This window comes from Microcaecilia unicolor, chromosome 13 (genome assembly GCF_901765095.1).
Source record: "Microcaecilia unicolor chromosome 13, aMicUni1.1, whole genome shotgun sequence".
In the NCBI taxonomy this organism is placed as follows: Eukaryota; Metazoa; Chordata; class Amphibia; order Gymnophiona; family Siphonopidae; genus Microcaecilia; species Microcaecilia unicolor.
The window spans coordinates 24,940,225-24,959,187 of NC_044043.1; the positions used below are offsets into that span (position 1 = coordinate 24,940,225).

The 18,963-nt window shown below is 45.5% G+C and overlaps 1 protein-coding gene across 3 annotated transcripts in view; it reads left to right on the forward strand.

Moving 5' to 3' along the window:
• Positions 1-18,963, forward strand: part of MTMR4 (myotubularin related protein 4) — a 314,547-nt gene that overhangs the window by 235,284 nt on the left and 60,300 nt on the right. For all 3 annotated transcript variants that reach the window (XM_030222077.1, XM_030222079.1, XM_030222076.1), the window contains 2 exons: positions 16,113-16,298; positions 16,793-16,963. In XM_030222077.1, coding sequence (XP_030077937.1) covers positions 16,113-16,298; positions 16,793-16,963 — 357 coding nt within the window. The remainder of the gene's footprint in view (positions 1-16,112; positions 16,299-16,792; positions 16,964-18,963) is intronic.

Here is an 18,963-nt window from a genome sequence, read left to right on the forward strand (position 1 = left end):
CTCCTCTCTCCCCTGCCCTCTCCTGCATCTATGTCCAGCAACTCTCCTCTCTCCCCTGTATCCATGTTCAGCAAGTCTCCTCTCTCCCCTGTATCCATGTTCAGCAAGTCTCCCCTGTCCTCTCCTGCATCCATGGCCAGCAACTCTCCTCTCTCCACTGCCCTCCCCTGCATCCATCTCCAGCAACTCTCCTCTCTCCCCTGCCCTCCCCTGTATCCATGTCCAGCAACTCTCCTCTCTCCCCTGCCCTCCCCTGTATCCATGTGCAGCAACTCTCCTCTCTCCCCTGCCCTCCCCTGTATCCATGTCCAGCAACTCTCCTCTCCCCTGCCCTCCCTTGTATCCATGTTCAGCAACTCTCCTCTCTCCCCTGCATCCATGTTCAGCAACTCTCCCCTGTCCTCTCCTGCATCCATGGCCAGCAACGCTCCTCTCTCCCCTGCCCTCTCCTGTATCTGTGTCCAGCAACTCTCCTCTCTCCCCTGCATCCATGTTCAGCAACTCTCTTCTCTCCCTTGCCCTCCCCTGTATCCATGTTCAGCAAGTCTCCTCTCTCCCCTGCCCCCTGCCCTCCCCTGTATCCATGTTCAGCAACTCTCCTCTCTCCCCTGCCCTCCCCTTTATCCATGTTCAGCAACTCTCCTCTCTCCCCTGCCCTCCCCTGTATCCATGTTCAGCAACTCTCCTCTCTCCCCTGCCCTCCCCTGTATCCATGTTCAGCAACTCTCCTCTCTCCCCTGTCCCCTGCCCTCCCCTGTATCCATGTTCAGCAACTCTCCCCTGCCCTGCATTCATGTTCAGCGATTTCTCCCCTCTTCCTTACCCTACCTCTTAAAACTAATTTTACCTGACTGAACGGCAGTGAAAGAAGCAGAGTACAGCCGGCTCCATCTTCACCTTTCTCCTTCCCCTCTCAGCTGTGCTCCCGCCCTTGCGTAAACAGGAAATGAGGGAGGGACCACAGCTGAGAGGGAAGGAGAAAGGTGACGATAGAGCCGGCTGTACTCTGCTTCTTTCACTGCCGTTCAGTCAGGTAAAATTAGTTTTAAGCGCTGGCTGAGTGGCAGGAAAGCAAGGAGGGCAGATTTTAAAATATTGGGGGTGCTTGAGCACCCACGGAGTCGGCGCCTATGCCTTCGCCTGAAAGGAAGCTTTCTCCCCCGGAGAGTCTTTTTCTCCTCCTTTGTGCGGGAAATGTCTGTGGCTATTCACTTCCCGGTGGTATCTGAGGATGAGCCCAGGTCCGAGATGTTCGAGGTCCTTGACTATCCTTCACCACCTAAGTAGTCGTCCACTGTTCCTCTGCATAATGTCCTCAAGCAGACATTGCTGAAGAACTGGACGAAACCACTATCTAATCCCACCATCCCCAAAAAAGCTGAGTCCCAGTATCGAATCCATGGGGAGCCTGAGTTGATGAAGTCGCAGTTACCTCACAACTCTATGGTTGTGGATTCTGCTCTCAAGAGAGCCAAAAGTTCTAGAGATTTTGCCTCGGCACCCCAGGGACGAGAATCTAGAACTCTGGACTCTTTTGGGAGGAAGGCCTACCAGTCCTCTATGCCCGTGTCCAAAATTCAGTCCTACCAGCTCTACACAAGCATCCGCTTGCGGAACAATGTGAAGCAACTGGCGGACTTGGTCGGTCAGCTCCCTTCGGAGCAGACCAGGCCTTTTCAGGAAGTGGTCAGGCAGCTGAAGGCGTGTCGTAAATTCCTGTCCAGGGGTGCTTACTACTCTTTTGATGTTGCATCCAGGGCCGCTACTCAAGGTATAGTGATGCGCAGACTCTCATGGCTGCGTGCCTCTGACCTGGATAATAGAGTCCAGCAGCGGCTAGCGGATGTTCCTTGCCGGGGGGATAATATTTTTGGTGAGAAAGTCGAGCAAGTGGTCGAACAGCTGAACCCAGCGGGAAACCGCCCTCGACAATCTTTCCCACCGGGCGCCTTCAGCATCTACCTCATCAGGTAGACGTTTTTTCGGGGGAAGGCGGAATGCTCCCTATGCTTACAATAAGCGTAGGTACAATCCACCTTCTCGACAGCCTTCTCAGGCTCAACCCCAGCGCGCTCGTTCTTGTCAACAGCATGCGCCCAGACAGGCCCCCACAGCTCCCCAGCGAAAGCAAGGGACAGGCTTTTGACTGGCTCCAGTTGAGCATAGCTGCTATCACAGTGTCTGTGCCGGATGACCTACTGGTCGGGGGGAGGTTAAAATTTTTTCACCAAAGGTGGCCTCTCATAACCTCCGATCGGTGGGTTCTTCAAATAGTCCGGTTCAGATACTCCCTCAATTTGATCTCCATACCTCCAAATTGCCCACTGGGAGCTCAGTCCTTCAGCTTCCAGCACAGGCAGGTACTTGCAGAGGAACTCTCTGCCCTTCTCAGCGCCAGTGCGGTCGAGCCCGTTCCACCAGGGCAAGAAGGGCTGGGATTCTATTCCAGGTACTTCCTTGTGCAAAAGAAAACGGGCGGGGGATGTGTCCCATCCTAGACCTAAGGGGCCTGAACAAATATCTGGTCTGAGAAAAGTTCAGGATGCTTTCCCTGGGCACCCTTCGTCCCATGATTCAGAAGAACGACTGGCTGTGCTCTCTGGACTTACCAGCTCACAGGCAGTATCTACGATTCCGTCTGGGAACACAGCACTTTCTGTATTGTGTGCTGCCCTTTGGGCTCGCATCTGTGCCCAGGGTGTTTACCAAATGCCTGGCGGTAATTGCAGTGTCGCTACGCAGACTGGGAGTGCATGTGTTCCCTTATCTCGACGATTGGCTGGTGAAGAACACTTCAGAGGCAGGAGCTCTACAGTCCATACAGATGACTATTCAAATCCTGGAGCTACTGGGGTTTGTCATAAATTACCCAAAGTCCCATCTTCTTCCAGTTCAGAAACTAGAATTCATAGGAGCTCTGTTGGATTCACAGACGGCTCATGCCTATCTTCCAGAGGCGAGGGCGGACAACCTTCTGTCTCTTGTTTCATTGGCCAGAGTGTCTCAGCAGGTCACAGCTCGGCAGATGTTGAGACTACTAGGCCATATGGCCTCCACAGTCCATGTGACTCCCATGGCCCGTCTTCACATGAGATCAGCTCAGTGGACCCTAGCTTCCCAGTGGTTTCAGGCTGCAGGGGATCTAGAGGATGCTACCCACCGAATTTCGCAATTCCCTTCCGTGGTGGACAGTTCGGTCCAATTTGACTTTGGGACGTCCCTTCAAAATTCCTCAGCCGCAAAACATGCTGACTACGGATGCATCTCTCCTGGGGTGGGGAGCCCATGTAGACGGGCTTCACACTCAAGGAGCTTGGTCCCTCCAGGAATCAGGTCTTCAGATCAATCTCCTTGAATTGCGAGCGATCTGGAACGCTCTAAGGTCTTTCAGAGATCGGTTGTCCAATCAAATTATCCAAATTCAGACATACAATCAGGTTGCCATGTATTACGTCAACAAGCAGGGGGGCAACGGATCTCGCCCCTTGTGTTGGGAAGCCGTCCAAATGTGGTTATGGGCTTGTGCTCACGGCATGCTTCTCCAAGCCACGTATCTCCAAACAATGGTCTGGCCGACAGGTTGAGCAGGATAATGGTACGCAAGATCTTCCAAGCGTGGGGCACCCCCTTGGTGGATCTTTTTGCCACTCAGACTAATCACAAGGTCCCTCAGTTCTGTTCCAGACTTCAGGCCCACAACAAACTAGCGTCGGATGCTTTTCTCCTTCATTGGGGGAAGGGTCTCCTGTATGCTCATCCTCCCATACCTTTGGTGAGGAAGACTTTGTTGAAACTCAGGCAAGACTGTGGAACCATGATTCTGATAGCTCCTTTTTGACCTTGTCAGATCTGGTACCCTCTTCTTCTGGAGTTGTCCTCAGAAGAACCGTGGAGATCGGACTGTTTTCCAACCCTCATTACTCAGAACAAGGGGGCACTTCTGCATCCCAACCTCCAGTCTCTGGCTCTCACGGCCTGGATGTTGAGAACTTAGAAGTTGCCTCCTTGGGTCTTTCAGAGGGTGTCTCCTTAGTCTTGCTTCCAGAAAAGATTCCACTAAAAAGAGTTACTCTTCAAATGATGGAGGTTTGCAGTCTGGTGTGACTGCAAGGCCCTAGATCCTCGCTCTTGTGCTACACAGACCCTGCTTGAATATCTTCTACACTTATCAGAGTCTGGTCTCAAGACCAACTCCGTAAGGGTTCACCTTAGTGCAATTAGTGCTTATCATCAACGTGTAGAGGGTAAGCCTATCTCTGGACAGCCTTTAGTTGTTTGTTTCATGAGAGGTTTGCTTTTGTCAAAGCCCCCTGTGAAACCTCCACCAGTGTCATGGGATCTCAACGTCGTTCTCACCCAGCTGATGATACCTCCTTTTGAACCACTGAATTCCTGTCATCTGAAGTATTTGACCTGGAAAGTCATTTTCTCGGTGGCTGTTACTTCAGCTCGTAGGGTCATTGAGCTTCTAGCCTTGGTAGCCCATGCTCCCTATACTATTCATCATAACAGAGTAGTCTTACGCACTCACCCTAAGTTCTTGCCGAAGGTGGTGTCGGAGTTCCATCTGAACAAGTCAATTGTCTTGCCAACATTTTTTCCCCATCCTCATACCCGCCGTGCTGAACGTCAGTTGCATACATTGGACTGCAAGAGAGCATTGGCCTTCTATGTGGAGCGGACAAGCCCCTTCTGACAGTCCGCCCAAATGTTTGTTTCTTTCGATCCCAACAGAAGGGGAGTTGCTGTCAGGAATCGCACCATTTCCAATTGGCTAGCAGATTGCATTTCCTTCACTTATGCCCAAGCTGGGCTGACTCTTGAGGGTCATGTCACGGCTCATAGTGTTCGAGCCATGGCAGCATCAGTGGCCCACTTGAAGTCAGCCACTATAGAAGAGATCTGCAAAGCTGCGACGTGGTCTTCAGTCCACACATTCACATCTCATTACTGCCTTCAGCAGGATACCCGAAGCGACAGTCGGTTCGGGCTGTCGGTGCTGCAGAATCTGTTCGGGGTTTAGAATCCAACTCCTCCCCCCTTTGCCCATTTTTATTCTGTTCCAGGCTGCACTCTGTTAGATGTTTTCTTTGTAGGTCAATCCTTACTATAAATCCCAATTGACCTTTCTTTGTTGTTTTGAGTGAGCCTGGGGGCTAGGGATACCCCAGTCATGAGAACAAGCAGCCTGCTTGTCCTCGGAGAAAATGAAGATACATACCTGTAGCAGGTATTCTCCGAGGACAGCAGGCTGATTGTTCTCACATACCCGCCCTCCTCCCCATTGGAGTTGTCTTTCCTTCTTTGCTTTGTTATTAAACTGACGGGACTCTCGCGCGACGGGCGGGAAGTTGATGGCCGCGCATGTGTGGTGCGATCGAAGACTCTATCAAACTTTTGTTGCTAGGAAGATTTCCGATCTCGGGGACTGCCGTGGACGTCACCCGTCAGTGAGAACAATCAGCCTGCTGTCCTCGGAGAATACCTGCTACAGGTATGTATCTTCATTTTCCTGCTGGTCATGCCTCTCTTTATGCACCCAAGCATCCTTCTGGCTTTGGCCATCGCTTTTTCTACCTGTTTGAAAGCGTTAAGGTCATCAGACACAATCAACTCCAAGTCCCGCTCTTCCTTCGCACACTGAAGCACTACACCCCCTATACTGTACCGTTCCCTCAAATTTTTGCGACCCAAGTGCATGACCCTGTATTTTTTGGGATTAAACCTTAGTTGCCAAATATTGGCCCATTGTTCTAGCTTTGCTAGGTCCTTCCTCATGTCATTCACACCCTCCAGGGTGCCCACCCTGTTTTTTGTTTTTTTTTTTTGTTACATTTGTACCCCGCGCTTTCCCACTCATGGCAGGCTCAATGCGGCTTACATGGGGTAATGGAGGGTTAAGTGACTTGCCCAGAGTCACAAGGAGCTGCCTGTGCCTGAAGTGGGAATCGAACTCAGTTCCCCAGGACTAAAGTCCACCACCCTAACCACTAGGCTACTCCTCCACTCCACTTGCAGAGTTTAGTATCATCCGCAAAGAGACAAACCTTACCAGACAGCCCTTCCGCAATATCGCTCACAAAGACGTTAAAAAGAGCCGGCCCTAGGACCGATCCCTGCGGTACTCCACTGACGACCTCTTTTTCCTCAGAGCAAGCTCCATTTACCACCACCCTCTGTCTCCTACCATTCAACCAATTTTTTTACCCAATCAGTTACTCTAGGTCCCGCACTGAGGGTACTCAATTTATTTATCATTCGCCTGTGCGGAACAATGTCAAAGACTTTGCTGAAATCCAAGTATACCACATGAAGCGTCCCTCCCACATCCAACTGTTTGGTCACCCAGTCGAAGAAGACAGATTCGTCTGACACGACCTGCCACTAGTGAAGCCATGCTGCCTCGGGTCTCGCATTCCATGTAGTTCAAGAAATGTCACAATCCTCCATTTTAGAAGCGTTTCCATTAGCTTACTCACCACCGAGGTCAGACTGACAGGTCTAATTCCCAAACTCTTCCTTACTTCCACTCTTGTACAAAGGAACCACATCCGCCCTTCTCCAGTCCACCGGGACCACTCCAGTTTCTAAGGAAGCTTTGAAGAGGTCCGTCAGCGGAGCCAACAGAACTTCTCCTAGTTCCTTAAGCACCCTCGGGTGTATCCCATCAGGCCCGATTGCTCTGTCTACTTTTAGTTTGGCAAGCTCCTCACGAACACAGTCCTCCGTAAACGGGTCTTGGTCTACCATATATCCATTCCCTTTAGCCTCCATGGACACTGACCTGCGGGGTACCACAAGGATCGATATTGTCACCTATTCTGTTTAATATCTACCTCAAGCCACTAGCTGAGCTGATTCGGTCAATGGACACTCAGTTCTACATCTATGCGGATGATGTGCAGCTACTCATACCCATTGAAACTGATTACCTGTCTAATATCAATTCAAGAATGGGCTAAACACAACAAACGTTGCCTGAACCCAAGTAAAACCGAGCTTCTCTGGGTCCCTAACACAAGTGGATACATACCTGACATCAAAATCCCTTTTGGGAAGTATGAACTCCCCCTCAAATCACAAGTCAGGAACCTTGGAATACAGTTAGATTCCACACTTACTCTGATTCCCCAAATCCAAGCAACTTTCAAGAGCTGCTTCTACTATTTGCGACAGCTATGCTGCCTCTCTCCTTACATCGAGAAGGTAAATTTTATCCCAGTTGTGCATGCCATGGTAACATCAAGACTGGATTACTTCAATACACTATTTTTTTATTTTTTTATTTGTTGCACTTGTATCCCACCTTTTCCCACCTATTTGCATGCTTAAAGTGGCTTACATAGTACCGTGCTAGCGATCGCCAGTTCCGGTATGACAAATACATAGTGATATGGTAGAAGTCATGTGTGACAGACACATTATGTAATCAGAAAGAAGGAAGAGTTATGTTATGGTCATTGCGAGTATTAGAGTCGTTGTGTTGCAGGGCTCAGGCATTTAAGTTGGATCATTTGGTTATGCCTTTTTGAATAGGTAAGTTTTTAGTGACTTTCGGAAGTTTAATTATTATTATTATTTATTGCATTTGTATCCCACATTCCCCCACCTATTTGCAGGCTCAATGTGGCTTACATAGATTTGTTAACATTGTCATTGCAGGATATCAGATACAGTTAGTAATGTGTGGCGATTCGGAAGGGAAGAAAAAAGAAGGGAGAGAGTGGTTAGGGTAGTTATAGAGGGTAGGCGTTCATAATTGATTGGATTGGTGAGTTGACTTAGTGAGGCTATAGGTTCTCATTGTAGGCCTTGTTGAAGAAGAATGTCTTCAGAGATTTTCAAAAGATAGTTGTTCCGTTGATTGCTTTCAGGTCTGTAGGTAGTGCATTCCATAACTGCATGCTCATGTAAGAGAAGGTAGTGGCATGCATCAGCTTGTATTTAAGGCCTTTGCAGCTGGGGTAGTGCAGGTTGAGAAATTTGCGGGATGATTTTGTGGCGTTTCTGGGAGGTAGGTCTACGAGGTTTAGCATGTAGGTTGGGGCGTCTGCGGGAATGATTTTGTTTATGATTGTGCAGATCTTGAACGCAATGCGTTCCTTAAGTGGGAGCCAGTGAAGTTTCTCTCTTAAGGGTTTTGCACTTTCATATTTAGTTTTTCCAAATATGAGTCTGGCGGCATTATTCTGGGCAGTTTGGAGTTTTTTTATTGTCTGTTCTTTGCATTAATAGGTCTTGCGTTGTTTTTACGGCGTTTGGTAGTGTGTTCCATAGTTGAGTGCTTATATAGGAGAAGCTGGATACATAGGTTGATTTGTATTTGAGTCCTTTGCAACTTGGGTGGTGGAGATTTAGGTATATCCATGTTGAGCTTGTGTTTCTGGTTGGTAGGTCAATGAGGTCTGTCATGTATCCTGGGGCATCGCTGTAGATGATTTTATGAACCAGAGTGCAGATTTTGAACGCAATATGTTCTTTGATTGGGAGCCAGTGTAGTTTTTCTCGTAGCGGTTTGGCGCTTTCGAATCTCTTTTTTCCAACTATAACCCTGGCTGCAGAGTTTTGAGCAGTTTGGAGTTTCTTTATGATTAGTTCTTTGCATCCCACGTAGATTCCGTTACAGTAGTCTAGGTGGCTTAGTACCATTGACTGTAATAAGTTGCGGAATATTTATTCCCTCGGAAAGAAAGGTTTTATTCTTTTGAGTTTCCACATAGAGTGGAACATTTTCTTTGTTGTAGATTTTGCTTGGCTGTCGAGCGTGAGGTTTCGGTCGATTGTAACTCCGAGAATTTTCAGGCTGTCTGAAACGGGAAGGGTGTAGTCATTGTGTTTATGTAGGTGGGTTTGTTCATGTTATTTTGGGATGAGAGGATGAGACTGTGTGTTTTATCTGCGTTAAGTTTTAATTGGAATTCGTCCGCCCATTAGTTCATGATTTTTAGGCTGAGTTTGATTTCATTGGTGATTTCTGTTAGGTCATGTTTTGTAAGGGATGTATATCGTGACATTTATTTATTTTATTGCATTTGTATCCCACATTTTCTCACCTCTTTACAAGCTCAATGTGGCTTACAATATATCATGGATACTGGAAATAAGAAGAGGATATACATTTGGTTTTACAGAAGGATTTTGGGTTACATGGTCATGAAGTTACAAGATAGTGGTATTACAGAAGACATTATCAGACATTAGAAATACAAGATAGTGGTATTACAGAAGACATTATCAGACATTAGAAATACAAGATAATGGTGTAGCAGAGACATTGTAAGACATTAAACGCGTTACGACGTTTCTGGGTGTATTTGGAGATTTTACATGTTTTGTACAGCGCTGCGTAACCCTAGTAGCGCTTTAGAAATGATTGTTATTGTTGTTGTTGTTTTGATCTTTGTGGTATATCTTTTCAAAGAGATGAGTCTGTAGTAGTTTACGGAAGTTGGCCAGTTCATAGGTCGCTTTCAAGTAGCGTGGTAACGCGTTCCAGAGTTGCGTGCTCATGTAGGAGAAGGTGGAGGCGTGTATTAATTTGTATTTCAGACCTTTGCAGGTGGGGAAATGAAGATTAAGGAATGTTCGAGAAGATTTTTTTGCATTCCTGGGTGGCAGGTCTATTAGGTCTGACATGTAGGCTGGGGCAGCTCCATGGATAATTTTATGGACGAGGGTACATACTTTGAACGTGATTCGTTCTTTGAGTGGGAGCCAGTGTAGTTTCTCTCATAGGGGCTTCGCACTTTCATATTTTGGTTTTCCGAATATTAGTCTGGCTGCCGTGTTCTGGGCTGTCTGGAGTTTTTTGAGTATTTGTTCTTTACAGCCGGCGTAGAGTGAGTTGCAATAGTCCAGATGACTGAGTACCAGTGATTGTACCAAATTGCGGAAGACGGTCCTTGGAAAAAATGGTCTTACTCTTTTTAGTTTCCACATTGAGTGAAACATCTTTTTGGTTATGTTTTTCGCATGATTCTCAAGTGTTAGATGCCGATCAATGGTGACTCCAAGAATTTTTAGGGTATCCGAGATTGGTAGATTTAGTTTTGGTGTGTTGATGGTGGTAAATTTGTCCTTGTGTTGCGAGGTGAGTACTAGGCATTGGGTTTTTTCTGCATTAAGTTTCAGCTGAAATGCATCTGCCCAAGAATGCATGATGTGTAAACTTTGGTTGATTTCGTTGGAAATTTCACTGCATAGATGTAGGGGTTAAGGCCTTGGTTGGCTAGGGATTTGGCTAGTGGGGTCATCATTAGGTTGAAAAGGATCGGTGGTAATGGTGATCCTTGGGGTACTCCACAGTCTGTTTTCCATGGTGATGATATGTTCGAGTGCATTTTCACTTGATATGTTCTAGTGGTTAAGAAACCCTTAATCCAGCTAAGAACACTTCCACCAATCCCGAAGTATTTTAGGATGTATAGTAGTATTTTAAGGTTTACCATGTCGAACGCACTAGACATGTTGTATTGCAGGAGAAGTATGCTTTTGCCTTTTGTAATTTCTTGTTTGAATTTGGTTGGGAGGGTGACTAGTACTGTTTTGGTGCTGTAGTTGGAGCGAAATCCTGATTGTGATTCGTGCAGTATAGATAATTTGTTTAGGTAGTCATTGAGTTGTTTGGTTCCATGCTTTCTGTCAGTTTGACTACCAGTGGGATAGACTGGGTGGTAGTTGGTGATTTCGTTTCAATTTTTCTTTGTATCTTTTGGTATCGGGGTGAGTAGGATGTTGCCATTTTCCTTAGGGAAGAGTCCATGTTGAAGCATATAGTTGAGGTGGGATGTAAGGTCTGCCATGAAGCGTTGAGGAGCAAATTTTATTAGGTAATTGGGACAGGTGTCCAGTTTATAGTGAGTTTTGGCGGACTTGTTAATCGCTTGGGCGATTGTTTCGGCGGTAAGGGGAGTGAAATTTGTCCAGATTTTGTCTGCTGGGTATTCACCAAGGATTGGGTCTAGACACTCAATGAATTTTTTGAAGTCGTTGGTGTTCTGAGGTAACGTGTTGCGTAGGTTTACAATTTTTTCTTTGAAGTATTTAGCAAGTATGTCGGCAGATGGGGTGTCTGTGTTGGTTGTGGTGACCGGTGTGGTGTCTAGTAGTTTGTTTACGAGTTGATATAGTTTCTTCGTGTCTTTGTAGTCTCCACTCAACCGAAACTGCGCTTACTAAAGTCTCCAATAACCTATTACTGGCTAAATCCAGAGGTCAATATTCCATCCTCATTCTTCTTGATCTTTCCGCTGCTTTTGACACTGTCGATCACAACATACTTCTCGATACCCTGTCCTCATTTGGATTCCAGGGCTCTGTCCTTTCCTGGTTCTCTTCCTACCTCTCCCTCCGCACCTTTAGTGTTCACTCTGGTGGATCCTCTTCTACTGCTATCCCTCTGCCTGTCGGCGTACCTCAGGGTTCTGTTCTTGGTCCCCTCCTCTTTTCTATCTACACTTCTTCCCTTGGTTCATTAATCTCATCCCATGGCTTTTCCTACCATCTCTATGCTGATGACTCCCAAATCTACCTTTCTACCCCTGATATCTCACCTTGCATCCAAACCAAAGTTTCAGCGTGCTTGTCTGACATTGCTGTCTGGATGTTTCAACGCCACCTGAAATTAAATATGACCAAAACCGAGCTTCTCATTTTCCCCCCCCAAACCCACCTCCCCGCTCCCCCCGTTTTCTATTTCTGTTGATGGCTCTCTCATTCTCCCTGTCTCCTCAGCTCGAAACCTTGGGGTCATCTTTGACTCTTCTCTCTCCTTCTCTGCTCATATCCAACAGATTGCCAAGACCTGTAGTTTCTTTCTTTACAACATCCGTAAAATCCGCCCCTTTCTTTCCGAGCACTCTACCAAAACCCTCATCCACACCCTTGTCATCTCTCGTTTAGACTACTGCAATCTGCTTCTTGCTGGCCTCCCACTTAGTCACCTCTCCCCTCTCCAGTCGGTTCAAAACTCTGCTGCCCGTCTCGTCTTCCGCCAGGGTCGCTTTACTCATACTTCCCCTCTCCTCAAGACCCTTCACTGGCTCCCTATCCGTTTTCGCATCCTGTTCAAACTTCTTCTACTAACCTATAAATGTACTCACTCTGCTGCTCCCCAGTATCTCTCCACACTCGTCCTTCCCTACACCCCTTCCCGTGCACTCGGCTCCATGGATAAATCCTTCTTATAAGTACATAAGTACATAAGTAGTGCCATACTGGGAAAGACCAAAGGTCCATCTAGCCCAGCATCCTGTCACCGACAGTGGCCAATCCAGGTCAAGGGCACCTGGCACGCTCCCCAAACGTAAAAACATTCCAGACAAGTTATACCTAAAAATGCGGAATTTTTCCAAGTCCATTTAATAGCGGTCTATGGACTTGTCCTTTAGGAATCTATCTAACCCCTTTTTAAACTCCGTCAAGCTAACCGCCCGTACCACGTTCTCCGGCATCGAATTCCAGAGTCTAATTACACGTTGGGTGAAGAAAAATTTTCTCCGATTCGTTTTAAATTTACCACACTGTAGCTTCAACTCATGCCCTCTAGTCCTAGTATTTTTGGATAGCGTGAACAGTCACTTCACATCCACCCGATCCATTCCACTCATTATTTTATACACTTCTATCATATCTCCCCTCAGCCGTCTCTTCTCCAAGCTGAAAAGCCCTAGCCTTCTCAGCCTCTCTTCATAGGAAAGTCGTCCCATCCCCACTATCATTTTCGTCGCCCTTCGCTGTACCTTTTCCAATTCTACTATATCTTTTTTGAGATACGGAGACCAGTACTGAACACAATACTCCAGGTGCGGTCGTACCATGGAGCGATACAACGGCATTATAACATCCGCACACCTGGACTCCATACCCTTCCTAATAACACCCAACATTCTATTCGCTTTCCTAGCCGCAGCAGCACACTGAGCAGAAGGTTTCAGCGTATCATCATCTGTTCCCTTCTCCACTACTGCCAACTCCAGACTTCGCGCCTTCTGTCTCGTTGAACCCTATGCCTGGAATAAACTTCCTGAGCCCCTATGTCTTGCCCCATCCTTGGCCACCTTTAAATCTAGACTGAAAGCCCACCTCTTTAACATTGCTTTTGACTCGTAACCACTTGTAACCACTCGCCTCCACCTACTCTCCTCTCTTCCTTCCCGTTCACATTAATTGATTTGATTTGCTTACTTTATTTTTTGTCTATTAGATTGTAAGCTCTTTGAGCAGGGACTGTCTTTCTTCTATGTTTGTGCAGCACTGCGTACGCCTTGTAGCACTATAGAAATGCTAAATAGTAGTAGTAGTAGTAGTCTGGCCCTATTTTGGTTTTGTAGTATGTCCTTTTGGTTTGTCTTAGTGCACATTTGTATTTTCTTTGAGTCTGTTTCCATGCATTGAGTGTGTGCTCATCTTTTATTTTTTTCCATGCTCATTCGAGTTTCCAGGTTTGTGTTTTTAGTTTTCTCAGGTCTTTGTTGTACCACAGTATCGAGTTATGTCTACGTGAGGATTTTGTTTGTAGTGGTGCTGTTTCGTCTAGTATGCTTCTGCATCTTTTGTCCCAATCTAGGAGATGGTATATTGAGTCCGTTTGTAGTGTCCATTCGTTATTGTAGGTCAGTTGCCAGAATGTATCGGGGTCTATTTGGCCTCTTGTCATGTAGGTTGTGTGTTCTTGTATTCGGTTTGAGCCCTTTTTATGCCATTGTAGGGAGAAGTTTAGTTTGTAATGGTCTGACCATGGTGTATCTGTCCACTTAGTATCCATTATTATTAGGTTCTGGTCTGAGGGCAGTTTGTGTGTGCCCTTTAACATGGGCATATGTGGCCCATGTGTGCTTGCATATGTGGCCATTTAAGGTCCCATAGTTGGAGGAATTTTTTCTCGTGCATTGGCGGAGTTTGGGTCTTCTAGGTGAAGGTTGATGTCACCTAGTACTAGTATATTGGGGTTAGCTACACAGATGTTTGATATGAAATCCATGAAGGGTTGCTGGCATTCGTACCAGTTACCTGGTGGTCTATAAAACAGGACACAGTTTAGGTGGCCAAGCAAGGTTGAGTGGTGGATTCTGATTGCAGCGACTATACAATGGTCTGACTACAAAGGGCCTGCACCAGTTCCAGTTGATTCAGAATGCAGCAGCAAGATTCATAGAAGGTTGCAAGCGACGTGACCGCATCACACCATTTTTGCAAAAACTTCATTGGCTACCAGTACAGTACAGGGCTAAATTTAAAACTCTGTCTAATCTTCAAGGTCCTGAAATGGCCCTGAGTATCTGAAGAATAGGATGATCCTCCACATACTGCCAAGGACACTAAGGTCCTCCCAAGAACTTCCACTAACTACACCCTGTCCAAAAGATATTACACGATATGATACCCGCAAACAAGCCTTCTCCGGAGTAACCCCCGCACTCTGGAATGCATTGCCTGAAAGGCTCCGCTTAAAACAAGATTATCTGTACTTCAGGAAGCAGGTGAAAGCTTGGCTCTTCAATCAGGCCTTTAATGGAAGAAGTAACTAACTTGTTAGCCTCACTCACACACACAAGGATTGACTTGGGCTGCACATACTGCAGCGGGCCATGTTTATCCACTCCTACCCTAGCTGAGATAATATTTAACTATCTCTCTGACCTCATGTGCAACTTTCTTCAAATCAGTCAACTTACTTTCTAATTCTTCCTACTTTCTTACGCATCTGTATGTTACAACTATGCCTTACCCTTCACTACCAGTTGTAATGTTGACATTGCAAATAGTATACCATGCCTTACTTTGTATTGTTAGTTGAATATTTTTACTACTGTATTTGCCTATTGCCTATTTTACTACTGCAATCTGCTTCTTGCTGGCCTCCCACTTAGTCACCTCTCTCCTCTCCAATCGGTTCAAAACTCTGCTGCCCATCTCGTCTTCCGCCAGGGTCGCTTTACTCATACTACCCCTCTCCTCAAGTCACTTCACTGGCTCCCTATCCGTTTTCGCATCCTGTTCAAACTTCTTCTACTAACCTATAAATGTACTCACTCTGCTGCTCCCCAGTATCTCTCCACACTCGTCCTTCCCTACTCCCCTTCCCGTGCACTCCGCTCCATGGATAAATCCTTCTTATCTGTTACCTTCTCCACTACTGCCAACTCCAGACTTCGCGCCTTCTGTCTCGCTGCACCCTACGCCTGGAATAAACTTCCTGAGCCCCTACGTCTTGCCCCATCCTTGGCCACCTTTAAATCTAGACTGAAAGCCCACCTATTTAACATTGCTTTTGACTCTTAACCACTCACCTCCACCTACCCTCCTCTCCTTCCTGTACACATTAATTGATTTGATTTGCTTTTTTTTTTTTTTTATCTATTAGATTGTAAGCTCTTTGAGCAGGGACTGTCTTCTTATGTGTTTGTGCAGCGCTGCGTACGCCTTGCAGCGCTATAGAAATGCTTAGTAGTAGTAGTACTATTGCTCTTGTTTGATCTATTCTTACTGTACACCGCCTTGAGTGAATTCTTTCAAAAAGGCGGTAAATAAATCCTAATAAATAATAAGAAAAGGAAGTCTTCACAATCTCCCCCTAATCCTTCCCAAAATCCCTGTAGTCCATCCCCCCTTCCCACCTAATGGTGAATGAAAGTGGTTAAACAGAGATGGAGAAGCAAAAAGTGGACCTCCACAATAAAATTTATAAAGGCAAAGTATTAAGAAGTAGACTGCACGCTCGAGGAGAGAGGTGTTGTATAAAGGGCTCCAAAACCAACTAAAACAATTTCTTCCGCTTTGCTGTGAAACAAGCAGAGCAGGCTCCCCAAGTTAATAACAATTGAATTCGAATTTGCATTGTAGTAATATAGTAATAGATTAATTTTAAACCTATGATATGGCACTTCTATTTTGTTTAGTAAAATAATTTGAGTCTTGCTATCACATTAAATTGTAGATAACTACTAGAGGTCATCTTCTGCAGTCCATCAAAATCCTTGAATGACAGCAGGTCTAGAGATTTTTTTGATTTTTTTTTTTTTGTACCTTGATATGATTCTGGGAGGCAAGCAAGTTAGCATGGTTTTGACTAGTTCATTCCTCCATGAACCTATAACTTTGCTCTCCTGCAGGGTTTCCAAGTGCTGGTGGAGATGGATTGGCTGGACTTTGGTCATAAATTTGGTGATCGCTGTGGGCACCAGGAGAAAGTTGAGGATCAGAATGAGCTGTGCCCAGTATTCTTGCAGTGGCTGGACTGTGTGCATCAACTCCTTCTGCAGTTCCCCTGTCTCTTTGAGTTCAATGAAGCATTCTTGGTGAGAGCTAGAATGTGTAATTGCATCAGTGCATAAATGTCTTACTCATGTATTGTAGCAGATTTGGTTTAGAAATGAATTTAAGTTGCATGGTATGTGAGGATAAACCGAGCTGTAGTGAAACTTCAGGCAGCTGGTTCAAAAGGAACATGATTAATTTCCTCCAAAGGGCTTTAGTGCTGGCAACAGGGCCTTTGAAACAGAGGGGAGCTGTATGGGTGACCAGTTGCAAGATCTTCAGAAAGGGTGGTGGTCTTTGAGAAAGAGAAGTAGAACTGTATCATGAAGGGCCACAGGGTCCAGGGAATGGGCAGTGCAGCCCCTGAAGGAGGGTGGTGCTATATTAGTGGGACACTGAGGGAAGTGAGCTAATCAGAGCTGATTACACAGCATAATATTAGACTGTTGACCTTTACTTAAGGGTCTTTTGAAGGGTGTCCTCTCTGGCAAGATATGGATTTTTCTACAGCCGCAGTTTTGCCTTCGTGTTCCAGGTGAAGTTGGTACAACACACGTACTCCTGCTTGTATGGCACGTTCCTGGCCAACAATGCCTGTGAGAGAGAGATGCGAAATATTTACAAACGCACGTGCTCTGTGTGGTCTCTTCTCAGGACAGAAAACAAGAATTTCTATAATTTGCTGTACACGCCTGCAAGTGAAATGGTGAGACTGTTGCTAGTTTTTCCTTGAATGAATTGTTTAAGCAATGTACTCTTATCCTACCACCCTAATCTACCTTGTCAATTTTATTGAAATCTGTGTGGTCCTCTTATTGCTTTGTTATTTTGTTCTTGTTACTCAGCTTTTTGTCCTAGTGTAACTATTTTATCCCCCTGATGCGTTTTGTTGCTTATCAAAGCTTTCTGACTCTCCTCCATATCTTTCTGATGCTGAAATGGGTAGATGAGACTTAACAAAAGCCATCACAGAGGGGCAACGCTGCCTTTTCCTTCCCACTGATTGATCTTCTACATCCATACAGGAACTCTGCAAAACAGATGCCAAAGATGCTATCTCCTGTGTAACTAAAAACATCTCTTAGTAATTCATAACATAGTGATTTTTTCCCAGCTGCATGATCTTTATTCTTTTGTACCATGAATGAATTACTACTAAAGAGAAGGAAAATCTGAGATCAGTAGAGATCCTATTTGACTCTCCACGTCACTTTTTACACCAGTCAAAGCTAGTGCTCTCTACCTACTAGCTAGTTTCTAGTGATAGCTAAGACATCCTCATAGCAGTGGATAGGGGGAAGCAGTGTCTGTTCCTCCAAAAATCCATTGCTCCCGATTTACTTTAGAACCAGTGAATCCCCCAACAAAAATACAGCCAGAAACCAAGAAAATATGACAGAAAGATGTAACAATATTTCCCATGATATTCTTGGGAGGTTCTTTGGAAGGGAGCGGGGACGCTGCTATCCGCTGTTCATGATATCTGTTGTTCATCGCTCGCTCCAAGGATGTGCTTTATACTCAGTTCCCTTTTATGTTATTTTGTCTTTGTGCTTACACACCTTTTTCCCCCAGTGTTTTTATCATGATGTAGAAGTTCTGTTTTACTAATATGTTCTGAGAATTTCCCCAGGGAGTTTAAAACTCTTTAAGCCATTGTAGATACAAACAGTCATCTGGCTACAGTTAGCTTTTCTGAAAGATATATTTAGTTTAATTCAGCATATTGCTTCTTGATATTTCTAAGCAAATAAATTTTTATAGATATCTTTTACAATTTGCATCAAATTGTGCTCAATCAGGAGGAGAGCCCTGCGATTGACTATGAATTTGGCCTCGGGGTGTCAGCCTTGAGCAGTGGCCACTTCCTCCTCCATCCCAGGACCTGGCTCTGTGGCACTATCCCAGGACCTTCCATGGGCATGGTGCACAGGAGTATGACTGAGCATTCTCTCACATTTTAATCCATGAAGGAGACAGAAATCAAAACTGTGTGTACTAGTACAAACTCTACAGATTGTATACCAACAAAACCGGTGTCCCCGCACACCTTTGCTTTGATTATAATTAAGTGCAGAAATTGTACCTGTTTTCTGCATGTAATTTTCCCATCATAAAATATGCACAGGTTTGTAGTTTATTAAAATACTTGATATCCTGCTACTACAATGGTCAAAGCGGTTTACAAAATAAAATCCATAGAAATAAAAGGAATGCCAATATAAATAGGACAGCAACCATTCATTAAATGAGAGAGAAATGGGGTAGGGAGTATAAGGTGTCTTCTTCAGGAAGAACAGGTCGTGACTCTACAACTATCATTGCAAAAGGCTCCTTTCTCAGGTAGGGGAGACACTAGGTCCAAAGACTTTTTAAAAGTTGCTTAAATTTTGGGAAAGATGGTTCCACTTTAATAATAGCAGGAAGATCATTCTATGTTTTTATGGCCACAAAGAAAAATGCAGAAGAATGTGTGGATTTGTAACGAGCCATTCGAGGCGAGGGGAGAGATAGGTGACTAGCATCCAGTGATCTTGGGTTTAGACGGGCAGTAAAAGGGAGGAAAGCTACAAAGGTGACCAACGTGAAGGGCATTTTGGGTGAGACAAAAGGTTTTGAAAATCAGCCGGTAATAAATCGGTAGCTAGTGTAATTTTGCGAGAAGTGGAGTAGCGTGGTCAAACCTACAGGCCCTACAGAACAGTT